The sequence below is a fragment of the Phoca vitulina genome, unplaced genomic scaffold, assembly GCF_004348235.1.
Source record: "Phoca vitulina isolate PV1807 unplaced genomic scaffold, GSC_HSeal_1.0 scaffold11, whole genome shotgun sequence".
Taxonomy (NCBI): Eukaryota; Metazoa; Chordata; class Mammalia; order Carnivora; family Phocidae; genus Phoca; species Phoca vitulina.
Window position 1 is genome coordinate 40,353,664 of NW_022589714.1, and position 26,156 is coordinate 40,379,819.

Consider the following 26,156-nt stretch of genomic DNA (forward strand, 5'->3'; position numbering starts at 1 on the left):
TTCTTTTTTAACTCCTGGGGTTCTAGTATTGGTTAAGAAGCTCTCCTCCTCCCTTAGAATGTACCTATAGTTTCCTAGATTTTCCTTCTAGCTAGTATCTATTTCTGGTCTTTCTTTTCTATATTATGATTATATCTACATAAATGCCACTAGAGATTATAAATACTAATTTTTTTTAAAAGGAAAAACTGAAATGATACTACTAAACATAAGAAGTTATAAAGCAACCAATATAAGGAAAAATCTGAGCTTTACTCAGATTCATCTATTATAAACCTTTTATTTCAATTGCTTTCTCATTTCCACCTTATTTTTCTCTCTCCACAGATACACATATATGCACTTAAAAAAAAAAACAAAAAAAAACCTGAAGAACGATTGAGGGTGTGTTATATGCACCCTGCATCATGCCTCCTTATCCCTTAATACACAGTCTGCATTTCCTAAAAATGGAAATATTCTTTTACTCAACCACAGTATAGTTTCTCGTGCATTATTAAATTGAGTATGTCCAGACATCAAGAAAGAATTTTTTAAATAGACATAAAATGTACAAATCATAAAGAAAAAGATGTATTTTGCTACACTAAAATTTAAAGCTTTTGCTCAATGAAAGGCACCAGAGACGAACTTGAATTAGGCCACATCTGAAAAGATACTTGCAATAAAAGACTACAATTCAGGTTACATAAAGAACCCTTAATAAAAGAGTAAGAAAAAGACAAGCCCCCAAAATGGGTAAAGGGTATGAATAGGAAATTCACAGAAAACATAAATAAATATGAAATAAGATGGGTGCCTGGGTGGCTCAGTCGGTTAAGCATCTGCTTTCAGCTCAGGTCATGATCCTAGGGTCCTGGGATCGAGCCCTGCATCAGGCTCTCTGCTCAATGGGGAACCTGCTTCTCCCTCTCCCTCTGTGTACCGCTCTGCCTACTTGTGCTCTCTCTCTCTGTCAAATAAATAAAATCTTAAAAAAATATATGAAATAAGATACTCATAAGTAAGGCAATGCAAATTTAATTGACAAGATGCCATTCATACAAATGAAATTGGCAAAAATTAAAAAATCTGACAACATAGTTTTGACAAAGTTGTGGAGAAATGGGAACTCTCTATACACCTCTGGTGGGCATGTATATTAGTGCCACCATTTTGGAGACTAACTTAGCAAAATCTAGTAAAGATGAAAATGCTCATACCCTAACAACTCAGAAATCCCATTTCTTGGTATATACCCTAGAGAAACTTTTGCATATATGCAACAAAGAGACAAAACAATGTCCACAGCAGGACTGTTAGTCATAGCAAAAAAGAAAAAAAAAGGAATTATCCTAATTGTCCATCAGCAGGAGAATGAAGAAATTATGGTAAAGTTATCAATGGAATACTTCACAGGTACATGCATCAACCTAGTATCAACACTGAAATGAAAAGTTGCAGTATAATACATCCAGCATGAATCTTGTTATGAAACATTATGAACTAATGTTTAAAGGCCTCCAAATCAATACATATAATGTTGACAGATTTAATAAAAGGAAGTATAAAGGCACGCAGAAGAAAGAACAAATGAATTAATAAAAGTAGTGATCTCTAGGGTAGGAGAAAAGGCAATAGGATAAAGAAGGGATAATACAGGGTCCTCTATACTATTTATGTAAAATAAGTATGAAGAAAATGCTGTATAATGTGGGCATACAGGCATTTTTATCTGCATATTTAAAATATTTACCAAAAAAGGACATTTATATAAAATTCATTTACATGGAATAGCTTAAAATAATTCTTACTTTTTAAAATAAATATAAATGTGGGGAATAGTTTTCTTTAGAGAAATAATACACTAAGTACTATTAGTATATACAGCATATCTTGCTATAAGTTACCAAGAAACAACTTCCCTTGAATTCTAATCTTGGTGCTAAAGGCCAGTTTAAGCCCTAAAAAGTAACGTGACACCCTATCAAAAACAAAACAAAAACGAAACACTAAGATGTTTCTGATACAGAAATTGGAAGGCAGAACATCTACATCTCATGTAAACATTCATTTTCAATATTAATCTTATATACCTTAAAAAAACTAGATAGAGCAATAATACAATGTTCAAGAAACGTATCATTAAACATGATTTTTGGTTGATGTTGGCTTTACATTCATGAAGGCAGAAAAATGTTTTCATAAATGCCAAAACATGGAACGAGTTTTAAACTAATAAAAAAAATAACAGTGTAGGCATGTTTTTAAATTACTTACCACAATTACTGATTTTGCTTGTTCACAATACTGGAAATCTCCGTATCGAACAGACCTACGACCCTGGTAAATGAAGATATTTTAAATTAACATGTAAAAATATTATATTCAGTATTAATAACTTTTCATCCAGTAAACAAATAAACATATTTGAGCATATAACAACTCTGGTCAATTTTAATATTTATAACATTCATTCTATTCAATGATGAAAAGTAAATTAAAGTATTTTCCTTCAAAGCCATCCTAATATTTCCAAAACATTAATAAGTATAGTTCCTTAAATGACATAACATTTATTCTTCTAGGTTGCTATAATGTCTATTTTCATAACCAAATACTTCTTTTTTTTTTAAGATTTTATTTATTTATTTGAGAGACAGAGTGAGTGAGAGAGAGAGAAAGAGCACAAGTTGGGGGGAGGAGCAGAGGGCGAGGAAGAAGACTCCCCGCTGAGCAGGGAGCCCGACACGGAACTCGATCCCAGGATCCTGGGATCATGACCTGAGCTGAAGGCAGATGCTTAACCGACTAAGCGAACCAGGTGCCCCGTAACTGAGGATTTCTAATCACTGGGTAGAATGAGAGCAACTGTATCTACATTTCCTCCTAAACTTTCTATCTGACAACAGCTTACATTTACACCCAATATATATCTGCACCAATATTCAAATGAAATTTAACAAAAAAATAGCCTAGGAGCACCTGGGTGGCTCAGTCGTTTAAACATCTGCCTTTGGCTCAGGTCATGATCCCAGAGTCCTGGGATCCAGCCCTACATTGGGCTCCCTGCTTGGTGGGGAGTCTGCTTCTCCCTCTTCCTCTGCTCCTCCCCTCTACTTGTGCTCTTTCTCTCTCTCACTCACTCTCTCAAATTAATAAAATCTTTAAAACAAAAATAGCCTAGACTATTCAATTTTCCCAGAATAGCTTATCTGTAATAAAAGTTCAAATTTATTATGTCACATCAATATAATGAAATTACTTACATCTCGATCTACTGTAGTTGCAAAGCCAATGGCTTCTTTTTGTGTACAGTTAACAGCTTTCTGAAGGGTATAAATAACTTGTTCATAAGTATGCACCTCATCATTGAACAGCATGCAATAGTAGGTATCCCTCTTCTCTCTGTGGCATAAAACATTAATTATATATTATCTAATTGCATATTCTCTAGCTCCAGGCTGATTAAGTAAGAGCATACTTGGTTCTAGTTCTAGGGCATGTGCTAGGTACTGGGCATGTATCTGTAACAAAGTCATCGGGGGTCCCATCCCCATGCTCTATGACACTGCCATCTCTTGGGGAAGATACATATTAGACATGCAATTCTAAGTGAACTGGCTTTTATCAAGAAAAACAAAATGCTGCAACAGGGTAAAACAGGGCTGGGACTTCAGAAAACTGCCAGAGAAGTAATCTGAGACCTAAAGTCAAAATTGGCTATCAGTGGTTCTCAACTGGAGGCAATTTTCCTCTATCTCCCATAGATGATCACTTGGCAATGTCTAGAGACATTTTCTGTTGTCATGATTGGGGCAGGAGTGCCACTGGCATCTAGTGGGTAAGCACCAGGGATCCTGCTCAATATTCTACAATCCACTGGGGCACTGGACTGGCTCAGTTAGAAGAGCATGTGACTCTTGATCTCAGGGTCAGGAGTTCGAGCCCCACATTGGGATTTACATTAGAGATACTAAAAAAAATAATAGTCAAATTTGCCTTAAAGTTCACTTTGCTACCATGTGGAGAATGAATCGTGAGGGACAAAAATAGATATGGCAGTTCAGTTAGGGAGGCAATGTTGTCAATGATGAAATTAATTAATTTGGAGTAGGAGAGTAATAATGGAGAGGAACAGAAGTTGAATGATTTGATGTAGGGAGAACCAGCTGGACTTGAAATCTAAATGGGTATAGGTGATTCAGGTTTCTGGGTAGATGGAATGCCATTTACTAAGATAGGAAAACAGTATAAGAGAAGCAAGTTACATTCTTTTCCCTTCTATACTGGTGGTCTTGAACCTACAATGAAACGAAAAAATAAAAACAGAACTCTTCTATTCTCTAGGGTCTAAATTTGGATCTTTGATCAATGGTTCCCAACTTCAAGTACAGACACGTCTTGTTTTACTGCGCTTTGAAGATATTGTGGGTTTAGGGTTTTTTTGTTTTTGTTTTTTTTACAAATTGAAGGTTTGTGGCAACCCTGTGTTGAGCAAGCCTCTTCAATGCCATCTTTCCAACAGCATTTGCTCATGTCATGTCTCTGTATCACATTTTAGTAATTCCTACAATACTTCAAACTTCATCATTATTATATTTGTTATGGTGATCTGAGATCAGTGATCTTTGATGTTAGTCATAATTGTTTTGGAGCACCAGGAACCACAACCATTTAAGATTGCAAACTTAAGTATAAATGTTGTATGTGTTCTGAATGCTCCACTGACCAGCTGTCTCCTCGTCTCTCTCCCTCTCCCTGGGCCTCCGTATTCTGAGACACAATACTGAAACTCTATAATGGCCTCTAAGTGTTCAAGTGAAAGGAAGAGCCAATCCATGCGGCAAACTTCACTGTTGTCTTATTTTAAGAAACTGCCACAGCCACCCCAACCCACAGCCACCACCACCCTGATCAGTCAGCAGCCAACAACATCGAGGCAGGACCCTCCTCCAGGAAAAAGATTATGACTCACTGAAATCTCAGATGATGGTTAGCATCTTTTAGCAATAAAGTATTTTTAAGTTAAGGTTATGTACTTTGTTTTTTATACATAATGTTATCAGACTACAGCATGGTGTAAACATAACTTTCGTGTGTACTGGGAAACCAAAAAATTCATTTGACTTGCTTTATTGCAGTGGTCTGGAAACCAACCTGCAATACCTGCAAGAAATTGTGAAGATATATTCATATGGCATATATGGATACAGGTGGATATATATGGGTATATGTGAAGATTCATATGGCACATATGGATATACGTAAAGATAAATTCATAAGGCACTATTTTTAACATTTCCAAAAAAGTATAGTTAACACCTCACTTTATTAAAAAACACTTAACCCACACCTAAGTTATCTAGGACACTACTGAAAAAGCAAAAAAGAAACCACTGATGTTCATCAGACCCTCACTTCAACTTGTAATCAACCTTAAATATGAATAGGACTCCAACAAACTTGGTTAGAATTAAAAGTTAAAGGGAAGGTTGCTTGAAGCAAGCACATCACATGGAAAAGTAAGCCCTTAACCTTAATACAGCTATGGCAGAATCCAGCTCTCTGGTCACAAGTTTGCGACCCCCTCAATAATCGAAATGCAAACAGTAAAAATGTGAGAGTTACCAGGTTTATCACACAAAGAACAGAAAACTGCCTGTGCCTGAAACACGGGGCTTAAGTAAACTAACCAATTAACAGGGAGAAACTTCTACCAACTAAGTGGATCACACATATTAAAAAACTATGAAATAAAGTATTATTGAAAACTAATTATTAAAAAAGAAGAGTATGTTCTATCCTAGCTGTATTAAACTTAATTTGAGGAATGAGAATCAAAATGGTTAAAACAGAGTTTGAGCAAATATGAATACAAAGAATAAATGGGTTGTACTTACATTATCTCTAAATCTGCTGGCAATTCACTTTCTTTTTCCCAGGTTAGTATCTCTACTGCATATCGAAACATAATAGCAAAAATGTTGTAGGTTCTTGCTATCACATCTTCTGATAAATGCACAAGAGGATCCTGAAAGAACAGAAAAAAAATTGCAACCATCTTAAATGCACATTAATTCTCCTCTTTCCTGTTCTGCCTCCCACCGCTGAAAATACTACTGTAAACAGCTGACTGATCTTCCAGCTTCAGCTTCTCTTCAGTTTGATCCTGTACATTACAGCCTACCAAATCAAGCTTCCTGAAACATTTTGTTCATAATGATTCCAATTACTGAATAAATTGAACATAATCAATGGCACCCCAATGCCTAATGAATAAATCTAAAAATTTTAGAATGGCATTCCAGGATCTTCAAAACCTAACATCAAACCATCTTTATAGCTTCATATCCTACTAATCCCCAATTTCCAGAATAAACAAAGGAATGTTATCTAAGGACAGACAAGCAAAATTTAGTTTTATAGGTATAAAGGAGAGCCTGATTTTAAAGGGGATAAGCCAACAAGGTCAGAAAACCACCCCTTGATGCCGTAAGAAATCACTCCCTTGTCTACTTTCTTTCAGCAGTGCACGTCGTTTATGTATGGAATGGGGAACTTTGCACCTTATACTTAATAGGGAGTAAGTCACAAAAATTCTAGGTTAATGTGAAAAAGTATTACTATAAATATACACTAAGTTCATCATACCTTTTAGGCAAAATGTCTTACACAATTTTAATCTTAATGCTTTGTTATTTAGCTTAATGGCTAGGCAGTATTATATTCATTTCTCAAATAAGAAAATCAGTATGTTCTGGGGCGCCTGTGTGGCTCAGTCAGTTCAGCATCCAACTCTTTGATTTTGGCCCAGGTCCTGATCTCAGGGTTGTGAGATCAAGCCCAGCATCGGGCTCCGTGCTGAGTGGGGAGCTGGCTTGGGAGATTCTCTCTCCCTCTGCCCCTCCCCCTGCCTGTGCACATGCTCTCTCTCTAAAATAAATAAACATCTCTTAAAAAAAAAGGCAAATCAGTATGTTCCAACATCGTGGAATGGGAATCAACACATTATTGCAAATATACATAAAGGATACAGTATTTTTGTACATCCTCACCAAAGATAAGCCTAGTGGAACTGATACAAAATACATGGAGATGAGAAATAAAAAGAATGGAGGAAAAAAGACAAAGACTCCTAAAAGAAATGGGTATGGAGCTTGAAGATTTTTCTAAGTCTTACAGCACTTTTTACCTACAACTCTTCTCAATGGTCGGCTTTATATGTCCCATGAAAAAAAATTTTTTTATCCTACTAGCAAAGTTTATTTTACTATTTCTTATAGAGACTAGAAGTCATTAACATAGTGAAACCATCCATACAAAGAAGGAACTAGAACTGGTACCTCCTGGGGATTGATAAAAGAATGGGTATTAATAATAATATGAACCTTGGGATGCCTGGGTGGCTCAGTGGGGTAAATGTCTGCCTTTGGCTCAGGTTATGATCCCAGGGTCCTGGGATTGAGTCCCGCATCAGGCTCCTTGCTCAGTGGGGAGCCTGCTTCTCCTTCTGCCTGCTACTCCCCCTGCTTGTGCACGCTCTCTCTGACAAATAAATAAAATCTTAAGAAAAAAGGGGGGTGGCGCGCCTGGGTGGCTCAGAAGGTTGAGCATCTGCTTTTGGCTCGGGTCATGATCCCAGGGTCCTGGGATCGAGCCCTGCATCAGGCCGCCTGCTCAACAGGGAGCCTCCTTCTCCCTCTACTGTTCCCCCTGCTTGTGCTCTCTCGCTCTGTCAAATAAACAAAAGATCTTAAAAATAATAATAATAATATGAACCTCTTGCTATACCAAAATAGAAAGTAGAATCAAAGCTCAGTTTCCTTGGTGATATTACCTTGTTATATAGTCATTCATTTCTCACAATTATGTCCCATAATACAAGACATTTAGAGAATGAAAGAATTACAATAAACAGAATTTATAAGAATGAAACAGGTCCTGAAACAGAAACAAATGCCAATTCTTGAGAATCCAAGCCAGTAGTGTTCAAACTGTCCTACAAAATCCCAGGTAGAGCTGGGCCTGGTAGAGCTGTTTCTTGTTTGAATTACACACCAGCTTAAAAATATATAATTATCTATATTTTAAAATGGTAATATAAAATGGTAATATAAAAATACACTCAAAGATGTGTAATATTACATATTGGGGATTACCAACTAGTAATTTTGCTATTACATTAACCCAGTTTGGGGCAGGGCTAGGAATAAAGATTCTTCTGCCGTCTTTGTGCACACATGTTAACATCCTGAAAAACGGTCACTGATTAAAAACAATTATTTCTGGGGACACCTGGGTGGCACAGTCGGTTAAGCATCTGACTTGGTTTCGGCTCCGGTCATGATCTCAGTATCGTGAGATCGAGCCCCCCGTCAGGCTCCAAGCACACCATGCACACTGTGGAGTCTGCTTAAGATTCTCTCTCTCCCCCTCTGCCCCTCCTCCCTCCCCTGCTCACATGCGTGCTCTCTCTTTAAAAAAAAAAAATTTCTGCAGTGAAAGGATGTTAGGCTATGTAAGTCTACTCATATGTACAATGGTAAATTAAATGCTAAGAAAGACTTCTGCTCAAAGTGCTCTTATGATAGCATAAGTCAGTTGGAATTTGTAAATAAATGATCATCTCATTCTATACTGTATTATCAATTATGACTAATAATTATAGTTCTTTGATTACATTTATTTTATAGAAAGCAAACCTTGGTCAGTGAGTCAACTGTGAGTTACTCTTCTTTCAAACTAGAAGAATACCAGGCATATTACTAAAAAGGTTATCTGTGCTTGTGTTAGAAGGCAGTGGGAATAATGGAAAACTAGTTTATGTCATAATTTCTATTATGTTTGAATTTTTAAAATGTAAGCATATACTGTATTACAATAACAATTTTAACTACTGTCATATGCAAATAAGCTATGAATAAGGACTTTCTCCATACTGCCCAACTAAAACTAAATAGTCATCGAAACAACCTCACTTATTTCAAAGCTGACTTTCTAGCAAGTAACTAACACACGTCAACTGATAAAAAATAAATTAATTAATAATACTGCTTTTAGTGTCCACTGATAGATGGATAAAGAAGCTGTGGCATATATAGAATGGAATATTACTCAGATATAAAAAAGAATAAATCCTGCCATTTGCAACAGCATGTATGCATCTACAGGGTATAATGCTAAGTGAAATAAGAGAAAGACAAATACCATATGATTTCACTCATATGTGGAATTTAAGAAACAAAACAAATGTGCAAAGAAAAAAGAGGTAAGGGCGCCTGGGTGGCTCAGTTGGTTAAGCGACTGCCTTCGGCTCAGGTCATGATCCTGGAGTCTCCGGATCGAGTCCCGCATCGGGCTCCCTGCTCAGCAGGGAGTCTGCTTCTCCCTCTGACCCTCCCCCCTCTCATGTGCTCTCTCTCGCTCTCTCATTCTCTCTCTCAAATAAATAAATAAAATCTTAAAAAAAAAAAAAAAGAAAAAAGAAAAAAGAGATAAACAAAAAACAGACTCTTAACTATAGGGAATCAAACTGGTGTTTACCAGAGGGGAGGTGGGTGGGGAATGGGTCAAACAGGTGAAAGGGATTAAGAGTACACTTATCCTGATGAGCAGTGAGTGATGTATAGAACTACTGAAACATTATATTGCATACCTGAAGCTAATGTAACACTGTATGCTAATTATGCTGGAATAAAAAAATTCTACTTTTATCTGTTTTATTATTGGGATTTGAAAATCAGAATTTTATTAAAAAAACCAATTTCACTGCTGAAAATTTATAAAATCAGTGTAACATAGCATCATCAACAATAGCCAAATTATGGAAGGAGCGCAAATGTCCACTGACTGATGAATGGACAAAGAAGATGTGATACACACACACACACAATGGAATATTACTCAGCCATAAAAACTAATGAAATCTTGCCATTTGCAACAATGCGGATGGAGCTAGAGAGTATTATGCTAAGTGAAATAAGTCAAAGAAAGACAAATACCATATGACCTCACTCATATGTAGAATTTAAGAAACAAAACAAATGAACACGGGGGAAAAGAGTGGCAAACCAAGAAACAGACTCTTAACTAGAGAACAAACTGATGGTTACTGGAGGGGAGGGGGTGAGGGGATGGGTTAAGTAGGTGATGGGTATTAAGGAAGGCAGCACTTGCTGTGATGAGCACTGGGTGTTGTATGTAAGTGATGAATCACTAAAATCTACACCTGAAACTAATATTACACTGCATGTTAAATAAAAATTTGGAGAATAAAATCAAATCAGTGCAAGGTACTGTTAAAGAATTCCATTACTGGAGTCCATACTATCATTTAAGACACTCTGGGCAAGGAGGACACTTTGGGCAAGTTTTTTAATCTCTCTAAAACTCAAGCTTCTGCAGCTATAAAATATTCATAACAGCAGTATTTATCTTATAGGGCTGTTCTGAGAATTAAATGAAATAAACACAATATAGTACTTAGCATAATATTTAGTTAATAATCACAAATCTGCATTTGAGATGAGAGCAGCATTGATAAGTGAAAATTTCAGGTAAAAAAAAAGTCTTCACTGAGGTTGTTCATTCAGTGCATTTGTTATTGAATTAGGTTTCATTTCAAAAAGGATTTACAGCAACTTAAGAATACATCCAATGTAAGAAGACAGTATTACAAAATAGATGTACAAAGAGGGCAAAACCAGAATAAAGGTAGGAAAATAAAATGAAATCAAGATAACATGTTTATTATAAAGGCAGATCATATAATTTCCAAATAGCTACTATAGACAGGCTCTGTTTCCAAACATTTGACTCCTGTTTCCCAAAAGCTTCAACAAAAGGAAACACAATCAACAATAACAAAATCATTACTGTGTTGCAATAAAATTCTGTTTATAGACACCAACATTTTGAATTTCCTATCATTTTCACATGCCACAGATACCATCCTATTGATTTTTTCCAAGTATTTAAAAATATAAAAACTATTCTTAGCTTATGGTGGTGCCAGTAACAGATTGAAGGTAAGATCTGGCCGGTGGAGCCACAGCTTGCTGATCCCTGGCCTATACAATAAAAAATGTCCCATCACAAATGCCAAGAGTTGAGAAGACCTATGGAACTGCTAAGCATTATCCCTCAGAAGTACATTATCAAGTTTTTTACAACTTTTTCTTAAGATGCAAGCCAAATGTATAACAAAAATTACATTCAATAAAAACAATTCTAAGACAGATTTAAAAAAGTACGCTGCAAATATTATATAGCTTTCTTCCATTTCAAGCATAAAATATAAAAAAACCTAGATATATGTATAAATTTAGTGAGTGGGGACCAGGAATGCTAAACATAATGCTATTTTAAAAATAGCTTCTCTTACAGTCTTATCCTTGAGGACTTCATTTTTCTTAACTGAATTCTTAAATAGGAATTAAATGGCAGAGTCCAGAGGTTTTATTCTCTGTCAAGTTGCTGAAGTATGTATTCTCAGGCAGGATCATATAATTTCAGCCAGGAAGGTGATCTTGCTAACATCTTCCTAAAATTCAGGAAATTAACTCAAGTTGGCACTATTTGATAGCTACCCCACTAATGTACAAGGATAAAGTCAACAGAGTAAAAGCAAGTAAATTTTCTTAGAAAATTATTTAAGTCTACTCTAAAACAAACATTAAAAGATAAAAGTTCTAAGGTTTTTTCAAATATTTTATTGAGATGAAATTCACAGAACATAAAAACTACTCTGTGGTATTTGTTACATTCATACTGCTATACCACTAGCACCTCTATAGAATTTCAAAACATTTCTATTACTTCAAAGTAAAACCCCATACCCATTAAGCAGTTTTTCCCCATTCTCTCCTTCCCTGGCCCTTGGCAATCACCAGTATGAGTTCTGTCTACAGATTTACCTCTTCTGTATACTTTATATCAATGGAATCATACAATATGTGATCTTTCGTGCCTGGCTTCTTTCACTTAGCAAGTTTTGGCAGGTTCATCCATGTTGTACCATGTATCAGTATTTCATTCCTTTTTATGTCGGAGTAATATTACATTACTGAATCATTTTGCATCCCATTTAGCAATGTACAAGGGCTCTAATTTTTCTACATCCTTGCCAACATGTACATTCCTTCTTTTTGATTATAGCCATCTTAGTGGGTGTGAAGTGGTTTCAATGTGCATTTCCCTAATAACTAATGATGCTGAACATGTTTTCATGTGTTTGTTGGTCATTTGTATTATATCTTCTTTGGAGAAAGGTCTATTCAAGTCCTTTGCCCATTTTTAATGGGGTTGTTTGCGGTTTTGTTCTTGAGTTGTTATATATTCTGGGTACTAGACCCTTGTCAGATACATTAAGTTCCCCCTTATCCACGGCTTCAGGCACTCCCAGGGCAACTGCAGACTGGAAGCTGACAGTCCTTCTTCTGATGCATGGTCAGAAGGTCAACAGTAGCCTAACATTACATCACAATGCCTATGGCATTCACCTCACTTCATCTCATCAAAGTAGGCAGGCATTTTATCATCTCACATCATCACAGTACAATATTATAAGAGCAAATGAGTGCGTGCACATTCACATAACTTTTATTATAATATACTGTTATAATTGTTCTATTTTATTATTAGTTACTGTCAGTCTCTTACTGTGCCTAATTTATAAATTAAATTTTATCATAGATATGTATGTATAGGAAAAAACATAGTATATGTAGGGTTTGGTACCACCCATGATTTCAGGCATTAACAGGGGGTCTTGGAACATATCCTCCATGTGTAAGGTGGGACTACTGGATATGATTTGTAGACGTTTTCTCCCATAGTTTTATACCAGTTTTCAATTTTTAAAAAAGCACAGCTCTTTTTGTCAAATATAGCTTTGTCTATTTGTATTTTTACAAATGGAACTCCAATACAATATATAAAAGAGATAACAACAGAGTTCCTCCAATAGAAGTGGAGAAATCTGAAATCCTAATCACTGGGCATCTATCTGTCACAAATCCTAAAACACTTACATAAAGCAAATTAAACACAAAATATATGTTTTCCATAGCACTCAATCATTTCACACAAATTTTAATCTGTCCTAAACACAGTGGAACACAGTCTAAAAGACAACTGTCCTACACCATAAAGTCTCGGTCAAATTTTGATACCTGTAAGGTATGTGCACCAGGAAGTACTATTAATGTTCATTTGTCCCAAATCTATATCAGACCTACTAACAATGCATAAGTACTTCGAATGTACCTACCTCTCTGCCATTTAAAAATAAAATCTGAAATAAGGATCTCCAATCAAACATCAAACTGTCAGAAAGAGCAGCAGAGATTTAACTATTTATTTAGTAAGAGTCTACTACATCATTACAAATATAATTTAGAGAAAAATAATGCAGAATCAACAATTTTAAAAAGCACATATTTACAGCTGGAGTGACTATAATCTGTACTGAGCAGTATACTATCTTTATACTTGGTCCCATCACATATCCAATGACACTGATAGGCTAGATAGTGATTAGGACTGGCTACCAGTACACTTACAGAAAAGAAAAGTATCTAGCCTACAAAATCTTAGTCACAACAAATATACAAAAACCAACCAAGTTAACTAGTCTCTACATATAGGAAAAATAATCCTTCAATGATAAATGAGGACTTAAAGCAAAAACTCAAATAATAAATCCAAATTAAATTTCCAGAATTTCAAGTGAGTACTACCAGCAATGTATGGCACCCATAAAATGCAAAGAATTTTCAAAGTATATCTGGCCACTGGTAATAGTGTCGGGACTATTTTGCTTATCCATTTCTCATAACCTAATTCCTATGTCTGAAAGTATTTCAATTCGTGGTTAAAACAGTATTTCCTTAAAAACAACTTTGTGAAAATGTTTTTACCTCTTCTTCCTCAATTTCAGAGGTGTTAAGTTCATGTTTTTGACAGTAAGGACCCTCTTTCCAAGCTTCAGTATCACCACAGTCACAGAAACCTCCACCTCCTGATGTTGTCATCTTGAAAAAAAATTGTAAAGTATCTTGTCAATAAGTATTTACTGAGGGCTATCAGATTATAAATAAGAATATCAAGTGCTAAGGAAATAACAATGCTAAAGTGTTTAATTTCTTTGGAGGAGGAAAATTAAATAAAAGGCCAAACCTCTCAATGTTTTAAAGCTTAAATAAGCCTAAGCTAATTTAAGCGATTTCAAAATAAAATAAGCTACTCTGTAATGTCTAATAAACTACAGATATTTTAAAGAGGTAAAATGTGTCCACCTACAGGACTTCCTTAATTAGGAAAGTCATGAGGGTTTTCCTGCTGGGTTTTGGTATAATGCTGGTATCAATGCCACCAGGTTATAGCACTCTAATGTAATGTAACAGATTCTAGTTATAAAGATACCTATAGTTGCTTTCCCCCAGGAGAGTCTAATAAGAGTGCTACATCTGCATTAGAGAAAGTGACCAACAAAAACTATAGAAATAGTTTGTTTTCTTTTCTAATACCCTCTAAATAGCATTCTTTGACAAGGAAAGAAGCTCAGGAAATGTAAAAGTAAGACTGTCTAGTGAGGAAGTTTTCACCACCTGCAGGGTTCAAGAATTATTCATACTTCCCTAAGATAGGGCAATGATTCAAGGAATCTGGCAAGACAGAACTTATTATTTAATTATTAGAAATTCTGCTTTAAAAAAAAAAATACTGTGAGAGTTTAGGAGTGGGTATTTAATGCAAATTTTAGAATGAGCCCTATCATATTCTGCCCAAAAAAAAGTATCTGTGTGTTATATATCACAATATAATTAACGTAAACCCTCAAATGACAGTTATTCCCAGGGGCTGAAATGATATATGCCAAGAAACATGGGCAGGCAGCCATTTGGAAAATGATAACCCTACGGCTTCTGTGCTTCTTACAGTTACCCAAGATAGGTAGAGCAGCTTAAAGGAAACTGGGATTCTCTTACTGATTTATGAAACTGAAGAGAACATACAAAGATCCAAAGGGTCCAATTTTGTATCTGTTTTAGTATTTGTATATATATTTGTATATTTAGTATATTTTAGTATACTGAAATTTAGTATTTTAGTATTTAGTCATTATTATCAATACTCGGGTAGAGTGAAGAAAAACAAACAGGAGGAAAAGTCCTGAGCCAACAGGGCTCCTGAATTAATAACAAGATTGCAATATTCCCTTTCTACGATTTCATTTGAGATTACAGTGCAAAGTTCTAGCTACTAACACTTCCCTAACTTCTGAACGTTCAAGGCTTTGTCTTCAATATCCAGTAGAGGAACCAACCAGGATAGGCTTAGCAATAATCTGCCTTTGTTCATATCCCTGATTTAAAAGCAAACATACCTGATTTTTGGAAAAGTACTGGCTGCATTATAACAGTAGAAAAATAATAAAATTGGTGGGTGTCATATTGTGGGGCTGGGCCCTCTTCTACAATGTAGCAGATGCCTCTTTAATATTAAGAAATGACAAATCTTCTGTAGAAGATGACCAACAGATAAAACACTTCTTAAATTTCCTGACACTTTTCCTTACTCCTTTCTCACACATCCTTCCCTTCAGACTCTCCCTCCCGCTTTTACCTCTCACCTTTACCCTCTGGTTTTTGATAACCTTCTGCATAAACCTAGAATTATGAAAGTAATAAACATAAGGAAATAGCAAAACAAACCAGCTGAAAACCAATATGTAGGAACCGGTATCTGTGCTGTCTTTCCTAAACCATGTGTTCAAGCAGTCTGGATTCACAATTCATTTCTATACTGTTAGCATATGTTTAACAGTGTTTAAATAATACATTTCTTAAACCACTCTCCTCCATTATAATGTTAAATCTTGGAATTTAGAAAAGGCAGAAAAGGTATCTAACATAAAATATAATAGTGGGTATGGTTATTATCTGGACATTACTAACCCTATATCGATGGTCTCTGTGAATACTTCCCAAAAAGCACTCCATGCATAAAACACAAGTTGGATCAACTGCACAGTCTCTGTAAAGTTAAAGAAAAAAAAAATCAGAGTGTCATAAAATAACTGTGTATTCCACAACATAGTATTTCAGTTGGAATCCATCCTAGAAGAGCCAGAATAGTGAACTGCCTTGGCGTTAGAAGAAAGGAATATCATTTCCAAAGATCTGTCAGATCTTTGAGCAATGAAGTCAGCTTAAGAACCTGCTTCTCACACTACTGGATGTGTATTATATCTCATACTAGATTTGGGGAAATCACATTTTTATCTCATTTCAGTTGTTTCATTTGCTTTCATCAGACTGCCAGTTAGATACATTTACAGATTGTGTCTTAAAGAAGAGAATCCCTATACTTCCATGAAATGAGATGGGGAGTTACGAAAATCTTTAAATTCCCCCTTATCCTAGTTACTGTAACCTGATAGGCAACCATTCTTCTGTGCTTACTGTGTGCCCTTTTATTTATATATGTTCCTGCAAAATGTTTTTGAGTGCATGTATTTTTAATGCATGTAACTCTTATTGTGTCATATATCTCATTCTGTTACTTTTTCAATTCCATAACATAGTCCATTCATTTTGTAAGTGAATATCTGATCTGCTGCTTCTAATCACTACATAATATGCCATGGCATTTTTCCAAAGTATTTTCTCTCTCTACTCTCCCTATACTGGACACCTGAATTACCTCTAATGCCTTTCTACCATATAAAATGCTGTAATAAAAACAGTATAAATGTTCTCTTACAGATGTGTCTGAGACTTTCTTTGGCATATAAACTCAGGAGCAGAATTGCTGGGTCATATACATGTCAAGTTCTTAATTTGAATGCCATGCTACTGTCCAGAGTGGCTACGTATCCCCCACCAGTGTATGAGGGTTTTTATAACCCTGCATCTTCATTGCATTGGTTTTATCTAGTTTTCTTTTTTAAAAAAGATTTTATTTGAGAGAGAGAGAGAGAGAGAGCACAAGTAGGCAGAGTGGCAGACAGAGGGAGAGGGAGAAGCAGGCTCTTTTTCTTTTTTTTAAAGATTTTATTTATTTGACAGAGAGATAGAGAGCACAAGTAGGCAGAGTGGCAGGCAGAAGGAGAGGCAGAAGCAGGCTCTCCACTGAGCAGGGAGCCGGATGTGGGGCTCGATCCCAGGACCCCAGGATCATGACCTGAGCCAAAGGCAGCCGCTTAACTGACTAAGCCACCCAGGCGCCCCGGTTTTATCTAGTTTTCTAATATGTGCAAGGCCAACATATTTGAAATGGTATCTTATTGTTTTAATTTGCATGTCCCTGATTGTTAATATGTTTGATCAACTCTTCATATGCTTATTGCTTTTGGGGTTTCCTTTTCTATAACCTGTCTTTGCCCATTTTCCTGCTGGGATTGCTTTATTTGCACAATCTAATCTAGAGGATATAATCACTTGGCAATATTAAACACTGCTAATATTGTCTCCCATTTGTTACCTGTGTATTAATTTTGCCTATGGGTCCTTTGTTAAATAGAACTACCTATTTTGATGCAATTAAATTCACACAAACACATGCAATTGGTTTGTATCTTGAGGTATTAAGAAGTTCTTTCCTGGGGCGCCTGGGTGGCTCAGTTGTTACACGTCTGCTTTGGCTCAGGTCTTGATCCCAGGGTCCCGAGATTGAGCCCCCCATCAGGCTCCCTGCTCAGCGGGGAGCCTGCTTTTCCCTCTCCCTCTGCTGCTCCCCCTGCTTGTGCTCTCTCAAATAAATAAATTAAACCTTAAAAAAAAAAAGGGGTAGTTCTTTCCCCAAACCCAGGTCACAAAAATATCCTTTATTTTCTTCTATTAATCTTTTGGTTTTATCTTCCACATTTAGGTGGAATACATTATACCTCTGCATATGATGTAGAATAAAGTTTTATTTCTCAATATATACTGAGCTCTTTTTTTCCAACACCATCTACTAAACGACTTTTTATCTATCGGTCATAGTGTCATCTTTATATTAAGTTCCCACATCTCCTTGGGTCTAAATCTAAGCTAATAGGTGGGAGTAGTCTATTTGTTCCTACACCATACCACACTATATTACCAGGGCTTTGTAGTAGATCTTAATATTTGGCAGGGTAAGTTCCCTTTTATTCCTTTTTTTAAAATGTTGACTTAGCTATTCACAAACTCTTCTTTATTCTTCCATATATCACTTAGGGTAAGTGTATAGAGTCTCTCAAAAATACCCAGCTAAAATTTTGACAGAGGTTACTTAGAATTTATTGATGAACTTCAGGAGTAAGAACATCACTATAAAAGAAAATCATCACGGGGCGCCTGGGTGGCTCCCAGTCGTTGGGCGTCTGCCTTCGGCTCAGGTCATGATCCCAGGGTCCTGGGATTGAGCCCCACATCAGGCTCCCTGCTCATCAGAAAGCCTGCTTCTCCCGCTCCCACTCCCCCTGCTTGTGTTTCCTCTCTCACTGTGTCTCTCTCTGTCAAATAAATAAATAAAATCTTAAAAAAAAAAAAATCATCATGTCCATGATTATTTCTTAAGTTTTCTACTGAAATTAAAAAGTTTTCTTCATATGAATTCTCTGTATTTTTTTTTATCAGATTATATCTAGATACTCTCTAGGTTTTATTTTAAATGATACATATTTTTAAAAAATCTTTTTCTAGTTGCTTAAGGATGATGAAAAGAAATAGCATTCCTTTTTAGTACCGTTGATGAACTCAAGGCAGTTCTAACAGCTTGTTGAATTCTGTTGTGTTTTTCTCCCAGGGTAAATGAATATATAGTCTTGTATATAATGACAATTTTATCTCTTGCCTTACAATATTTACACCTTTTTATTTTTCTTCCTTTATACTGTTGACAAGGACCTCCAGTGATATATTAAACAGCAGCAGTAAGAGTAGGCATCCTTGTCTGGCTTTAGACATTAAAGGAAAACATATTTAAAGGTTCTCCATTAGTATTATGCTCACAGGTTTACTAAGAAAGTGACCTTCTAGAAAAAAAAAAAATCAAGCATATATCTTGCCTTTCCTATATAAAATGTATTTGAAGCTAATCAAAGGACTGTGTTTCTTTTATAAAAGACAAGCTAAAAAGGAAATGGTAAGTTAGAATTATTTTGTTACCTCCTAATAAAATAATGATCTAGACAACAAGCATCAGTGACTGCTAAAACATTAGATAAAAAGGCTAATGAAGACCTTTTTAATGGTTGCATCTGCCAGGTACCTAAACCCACTGATCATCTTAAACAAAAAAACCAGACAAGCATTACGTGCTTCCTGACATGAAGAATTAAGCACATCAATATTTATGACGTTATTATTCACCCCCCAATACCATGTAACAATTTAATCATGCCTAACTACCTGTTTAGATGACAGACAGGGAATGAAGAAACATGTTAAACAACACCATGGGGACACAATAAACAAATCCAGACTGGAAAATTCCACAGGATAAATAACCTGGTTTCTTAGTAACATAAATGGAAAAAAGAAGAAAAAAAAAAAGGAGAGGAGCTATTACAGATTAAAAGAAAAAATGAGGAATAACAGCCAAATGCAATGTGTGGACTTTGAATCCACATGTGAGTCAATCAGGACAACTCCACTCAGGCTAGATACTAGATAATGTTAAGGAATTGTGTTAATTTTTTTAGGATGTTAATGGTTGTAGAGAAAAAAAAGCTATATTCTGAATAAAAGGGCATGCCATCTGGAATTTGCTTTAAAATAATCTGGCAGGTGGGCGCCTGGGTGGCTCACCTGGTTAAGCATCGGACTTGATTTTGGCACAGGTCATGATCTCAGGGTCATGAGATTGAGTCCCTTGCATCAGGATCTACACAGGGCGTGGAGCCTGCTTAAAATTCTCTGTTTGCCCCCCCCACCCCACGTTTTTGCTCTCTTTCTCCCAGGATCCTGGGATCATGACCTGAGCCAAAGGCAGACACTTAACTGACTGAGCCACCCAGGTATCCCTGCTCTCTCTTAAAAAAAATAATCTGGCAGGGCAAGAAAAAAAAGTGTGTGTCTATGTGTGTGCATAAAAAGGGTTGCCATATATTGGTAATAGCTGAAGCTGAGCAATGAGTACATGTCAGATTTATCATACCATTCATTCACTCTATTTTTAATATGTTTGAAAATGTCCGTAACAAAAAGTTTCTAAAAATCCAACACCCAAATATTCAGTAGTTTGCTGAAAATTTATATCATAAACAATTGCTGAAATTTATAAAATGCTTTCCAGAATCAACCCAGAAAAAGTTTTCTTCTCTATTAAAATGGTGAATTACACTAGTAATTGTTTCAAAGATGAACTATTTAGATTTCTGAACTAAAATCCATTTGATTATGATGCATTATTCTTTTAGTATATTCCTGGATTCAGAGAGCTAATATTTTATTTAGGATCCTTTCAGCTACATTAATAAAAGAAATGGCTTTAGAATCTCTTGAATTTATCAGGGATTGAAAACAAGATTATATTAGGCTCATAAAGAGTTAAGGCAGTTTTCACTTTTTCCATTTTTTGTAGTAACTGTAAAAGAGGAATTAATTTTCCTTTGAAATTTGGTAGACCTTACCTATACAGTCATACCTAATTTGTGGAAGGGAAGATCTTTGATTCCCATTCCAATGTTTTTCATACTGTATTCAAGCTGCTTATCATTTTTCTATGAATTTATCCATTTCATCTAAGTTTTTGAATTTTTTAGCATTTAGTTTTTCATAATTCTTATATTTCAGAGGCTGCCAAACTTTCTTTAGTGTCTCCATAGTTTTTCTTTTTTTTTTTTTTCAGGGTACCACTAGACTAAAAGAAACAACTGTTCTGTTTATCAAATAAGGCTCAAACAACTTAATAACTATTGGTCACTGAACAATTTTTAAAAAAGATTTTATTTATTTGAGAGAGAGAGAGAGAGCACATGGGGGGGTAGGGTCAGAGGGAGAAGCCGACTCCCTGCTGAGCAGGGAGCCCAATGCCGGACTTGATACCGGGACTCCAGGATGATGACCTCAGCTGCCTAACCAATTGAGCCACCCAGGCACCCCTACTGAACAATTTTTTAACACTTAGAATCAAATTGGACACTGCTACCTTCATTGCCTATTCCACAAAGTATCTGCTTTTCAATCATAGCAATGTTGAGGACCTAGTTTTGTAAGACATGACATCATCAAAAGGAATGCAGTAAGTGTGTTTCTCAATTTTCATTTTGAATTTTATGTATCTGCATTCTTCTTATTCAGTCTTGCAAGGAAATTGGCTTAACAATTCCAAAGAGTTAGTATATCTCAACTTTTTACTTTTATTTTCTGACCTTTTCTCTTTTTCCTTTGCGTGTGCTCAATTGTTCTTCTCATCTACTGAGCTGAATGTTTACCCTATTTATTTTTATTTTTTCTTTGAAATATTTTCACTCATAGAAAAGGTGCAAAAATAGTAGAGTTCCTTTATACCCTAACCAAATTTTTCCTCATGTTAACAATAATACAAGGAAATTAATACTGGTACAATATTATTAACTACAGCCCTTAATCAGAAGTAATCAGTTTTCCCACTATGGTCCCTTTTTCTCTTTCAGGATACAATACAATATCCCACATTGTATTAGATGGCATGGCTCCTTAGTCTCCTCCAAATTCTAACAGTTCCTCAGTCTTTTCTCAATTTTTGTGACCATACCCTTTTGAAGAGTACTGGTTAGTTATTTTGTAGAGGTCCCACAATTTGGGTTTGTTTGACGTGTTCATGATTAGATTAAGTTATGCATTTTTGGCAAGGATACTACAGAAGTGATGTTGCCGGAAGTGATGCTCTGTTCGTCTCAGTACACTGTAACAGGGGGCACATGATGCTGATTTGATATGCTGTAGTACTGGTGGCATTAACTTTGCTTGCTTGGTTAAGATGGTGTCTGCCAGATTCCTTCACTGTTAAGTTGCTACTGTACCTTTTATAATTAAATGTATTCGGGGAGATACTTTGAGACTATGCAAATATCCTCCTATAAATATCCTTTCTTAAACTTTCATCCACTACTTTTAGCACCTTACCAATGGATCTTGTCTACAGTTACTGCTATGTTCTTTGCCTAATGGTAACTTTCTATCCTGCATTCCTGTCTTAATTGGAATTTTTCAGTATGCGAAAACTACTGAAAACATCCCTTCTCTCCCATTTATTTATTCATCCAAATACTTATATATCAGTGCAGACTCATGAATATTTTATTCCATGGGTTATAGTTTAATCCAATCATTATTTTATCATTCAAACTGTTTCAACTGTGGCCATCAGGAGCTCTTTCTGGTTGGCTCCTGTGCCCTTTCAACATGTCCCCTCCTTTTCTTGGGGGGAGGGAGCAACACAAGATGTTCCAAACTTAATTTGTATTTTCTCTGTCCCAGCCCTGGAATCAATCATTTCATCATGGAGCTCTGATTCCTTTTACTGGACACTGGTATTTAGAAACCAGTATCTGGGTACTACATGTGCTCACTGCTACAGGAGTTCCATTGTTTCTAGGCCCTTTCAGCAGACAAAACCAGGAAATGTATGTATGTATAGCTATTTTTTGACATTTTATTTTTTTTCATTGTGATAAGTATACTCTTCAATCTCCACCTCCTATTTCCCCCATCTCCCACCAACCTCCCTTCTGGTAACCATCAGTTCGTTCTCTATAGTTAGAGTCTGTTTCTTAGCTTGTCTCTCTCTTTTCTCTGCTTGTTTCCTTTGTTTCTTAAATTTCACATATGAGTATGATCATATGGTATTTGTCTTTGACTTATTTCGCTTAGCATTATTCTCTCTAGCTTTATCCACATTGTTGCAAATAGCAAGATTTCTTTTTTTCTAATGGATGAATAATATTCCATTGTATAATATATACCACATCTTCTTTACCCATTCATCTATCGATGGACACTTAGGCTGCTTCCATAGTTTGGCTATTGTGAATAATGCTGTAATAAACACAGGGGTGCATGTATCCTCTGAATTAGTGGTTTTGTATTTTGGGGGTAAATACCCAGTAGTATGATTACTGGACCATTGGGTAGTTCTTTTTTTTGTTTTTGAGGAAGCTCCATACTGTTTTCCATAGTGGCTGCACCAGTTTGCATTCCTACCAACAGTCCATGAGGGTTGCTTTTATTCACATCCTTGTCAATACTTGGTTGCTTATTTTGATTTTAGCCATTCTGACAGGTGTGAGGTGGTACTACACTGCAGTTTTGATTTGTAATTCCCTGATGAATGATGTTGAGCATCTTTTCAGGTGTCTGCTGGCCATCTATATGTCTTCTTTGGAGAAATGTCTATTCATGTCTTCTGCCCATTTTTAAACTGGATTGTTTTTTGGATATTGAGTTGTATGAGTTCTTTATATATTCTGGATACTAACCCTTTATCAGATATGTCATTTGCAAATAGCTTCTCCCATTCAGTAGGTTTCCTTTTAGTTTTGTTGATTGTTTCCTTCACTGTGCGTAAGTTTTATTTTGAGGAAATCCCAATAGTTTATTTTTGCTTTCATTTCTCCTGCCTCAGGAGACATAACTAGAAAAATACTGCTATGGCTAATGTCAGAGAGATTACTGTCTATGCTCTTTTCAAGGATTTTTATGGTTTCAGGTCTCACATTTAGGTGTTTAATCCATTTTCAATTTATTTTTGTGTATGATGAAAGAAAGTGGTCTAGTTTCATTCTTTTACATGTGGCTATCCAGTTTTTCCAACACCATTTGTTGAAGAGACTGTTTTTTCCCATTGTGTATCCATTCCTTCTTTGTTGAAGATTGACCATACACTTTAGGTTTATTTCTGGGTTTTCTATTCTGTTCCATTGATCTGTGCGCCTATTTTTATGCTAGTACCATACTGTTTTAATTACTACCACTTTGGGGCGCCTGGGTGGCTCAGTCAGTTAAGTGTCCAACTCTTGATTTTGGCTCAGGTCGTGATCTCACTCAGGGTCCTGGATCGAGCCCTGCACTGGGTTCCATGCTCAGCGGGGAGTCTGCTTGAGGATTTCTCTCCCTCTGCTCATGCATGCACACACACTTCTCTCTCTCATAAATAAATAAATCTTAAAAAAAAATTACTACCACTGTTTTTTTAAAAAAAGATTTTATTTATTTATTAGAGAGAAAGAACACACGAGCAAGGGGGGAGGGGCAGAGGAAGAGGGAGAAGCAGACTCCCCGCTGAGCAGGGAGCCTGATGCAGGACTCGAACCCAGGACCCTGTGATCATGACCTGAGCCAAAGGCAGATGCTTAACAGATTGAGCCACCCAGGTGCCCTACCACTTTGTAATATAACTTGAAATCTGGAATTCTGATACTTTTATTTTTGTTTTTCTTTTTCAAGACTGCTTTGGCTCTTCAAGGTCTTTTGTGGTTCCATACAGATTTTAGGATTGTTCTAGTTCTGTGAAAAATGCTGCTGGTATTTTGATAGGGACTGCATTAAGACTATGGATTGCTTTGGATAGTATAGACATTTTAATAATACTTCTTCCGACCCATGAACATTCCATGGAATGTCTTTCCATTTCCTTGCATTGTCTTGAATTTCTTTCATCAGTGTTTTATAGTTTTCAGAGTACAGATGTTTTACCTCTTTGGTTAGGTTTATTCCTAGATATTTTATTGTTTTTGGTGCAATTATAAATGGGATTGCTTTCTTAATTGACTTTCTGCTGCTTCATTATTAGTGTATAGTAGTGCAACAGATTTCTGTTCATTGATTTTGTAAACTGTGACTTTACTGAATTTATTAGTTCTAGTAGCTTTTTGGTGGAGTCTTTAGGGTTTTCTATATAGTATCATGTCACCTGCAAACAGTGAGAGTTTTACTTCTTCCTTACCAATTTGGATGCCTTTTATTTATGTTCTCTAATTGCTGTGGCTAGGACTTCCAGTACTATGTTGTGTAAAAGTGGCGAGAGTGGACATCCTTGTCTTGTTCCTGACCTTAGGGGAAAAGCTCTCAGTTTTTCACCATTAAGTATGATGTTGGCTGTGCGTTTTTCGTATAAGGCCTTTATTATGCTGAGATATGTTCCCTCTAGGCCTACTTTGCAGAGGGTTTTTATCATGAATGGATGTTGTACTTTGTCAAATGCTTTTTCTGCATCTACAGAAATGATTATATGGTTTTTATCCTTCCTCTTACTGATGTGACGTATCATGTAGATTGTTTTGTGAATATCGAACCATCCTTGCATCCTAGGAATAAATCCCACTTGATCATGGTGTACGATTTTTTAAAATGTATTGTTGGATTCGGTTTGCTGATATTTTGTTGTGGATTTTTGCATCTATATTCATGAGAGATACTGGCCTGAAGTTCTCTTTTTTTGTGGTGTCTTTATCGGGTTTTGATATACTGGCCTCTCTTGTATTTTTTGGAATAGTTTGAGAAGAATAGGCATTAACTCTTCCCTAAATGTGTTACAGAATTCACCTGTGAAGCTGTCTGGTCCTGGACTCTTGTTTATTGGGAATTTTTAAATTACTGATTCAATTTCATTGCTGGTAATTGGCCTGTTCAAATTTTCTTTCTTCCTGTTTTAGTTTTGGTAGGTTGTATGTTTCTAGGAATTTATCCATTCCTTCTAAGTTGTCCAATTTATTGGCATATAGGTTTTCATAATATTCTGTAACAACTGTTTGTATTTCTGTGGTGTTGGTTATTATTTATTTCACTAGTGATTTTGTTCACTTGGGTTTTCCCTCTCTTTTTTTAAATGAGTCTTGCTACAGGTTTATCAATTTTGTTGATCTTTTCAAAGAACCACGCCCTGGTTTCATCGATCTGTTCTTTTTTTTTTTTTTTAAGTTTCTGTATCATTTATTTCTGCTCTACTCTTTATTATTTCCTTCCTTTTGCTGGGTTTGGGTTTTGTTTTTTTTCTAACTCCTTTAGGTATAAGGTTAGGTTGTTCGAGATTTTTCTTGCTTCTTAAGGTAGTCCTATATTGCTATAACCTTCCCTCTTAGAATCACTTTGTACATCCCAAAGATTTTGGACTGTTGTGTTTTTGTTTTCATTTGTTTCCACCACATAGCTTATTTTTAACCTTTCTTTTTTCTTGGCAAATATTTTTAAAGTATGTATTTCCTACTAAATACTCCTTTA

At 35.8% G+C, this 26,156-nt stretch overlaps 1 protein-coding gene across 8 annotated transcripts in view; it reads right to left on the minus strand.

Moving 5' to 3' along the window:
• UBR2 (ubiquitin protein ligase E3 component n-recognin 2) overlaps positions 1-26,156 on the minus strand; it is a 116,505-nt gene that overhangs the window by 67,094 nt on the left and 23,255 nt on the right. For 7 of the 8 annotated variants that reach the window (XM_032409817.1, XM_032409815.1, XM_032409818.1 and 4 more), the window contains exons 3-7: positions 15,942-16,020; positions 13,902-14,015; positions 5,883-6,013; positions 3,249-3,387; positions 2,260-2,322 (exon numbers count right to left, since the gene is read on the minus strand). In XM_032409817.1, coding sequence (XP_032265708.1) covers positions 2,260-2,322; positions 3,249-3,387; positions 5,883-6,013; positions 13,902-14,015; positions 15,942-16,020 — 526 coding nt within the window. The remainder of the gene's footprint in view (positions 1-2,259; positions 2,323-3,248; positions 3,388-5,882; positions 6,014-13,901; positions 14,016-15,941; positions 16,021-26,156) is intronic. The other variant, XM_032409820.1, reaches the window with a different exon arrangement.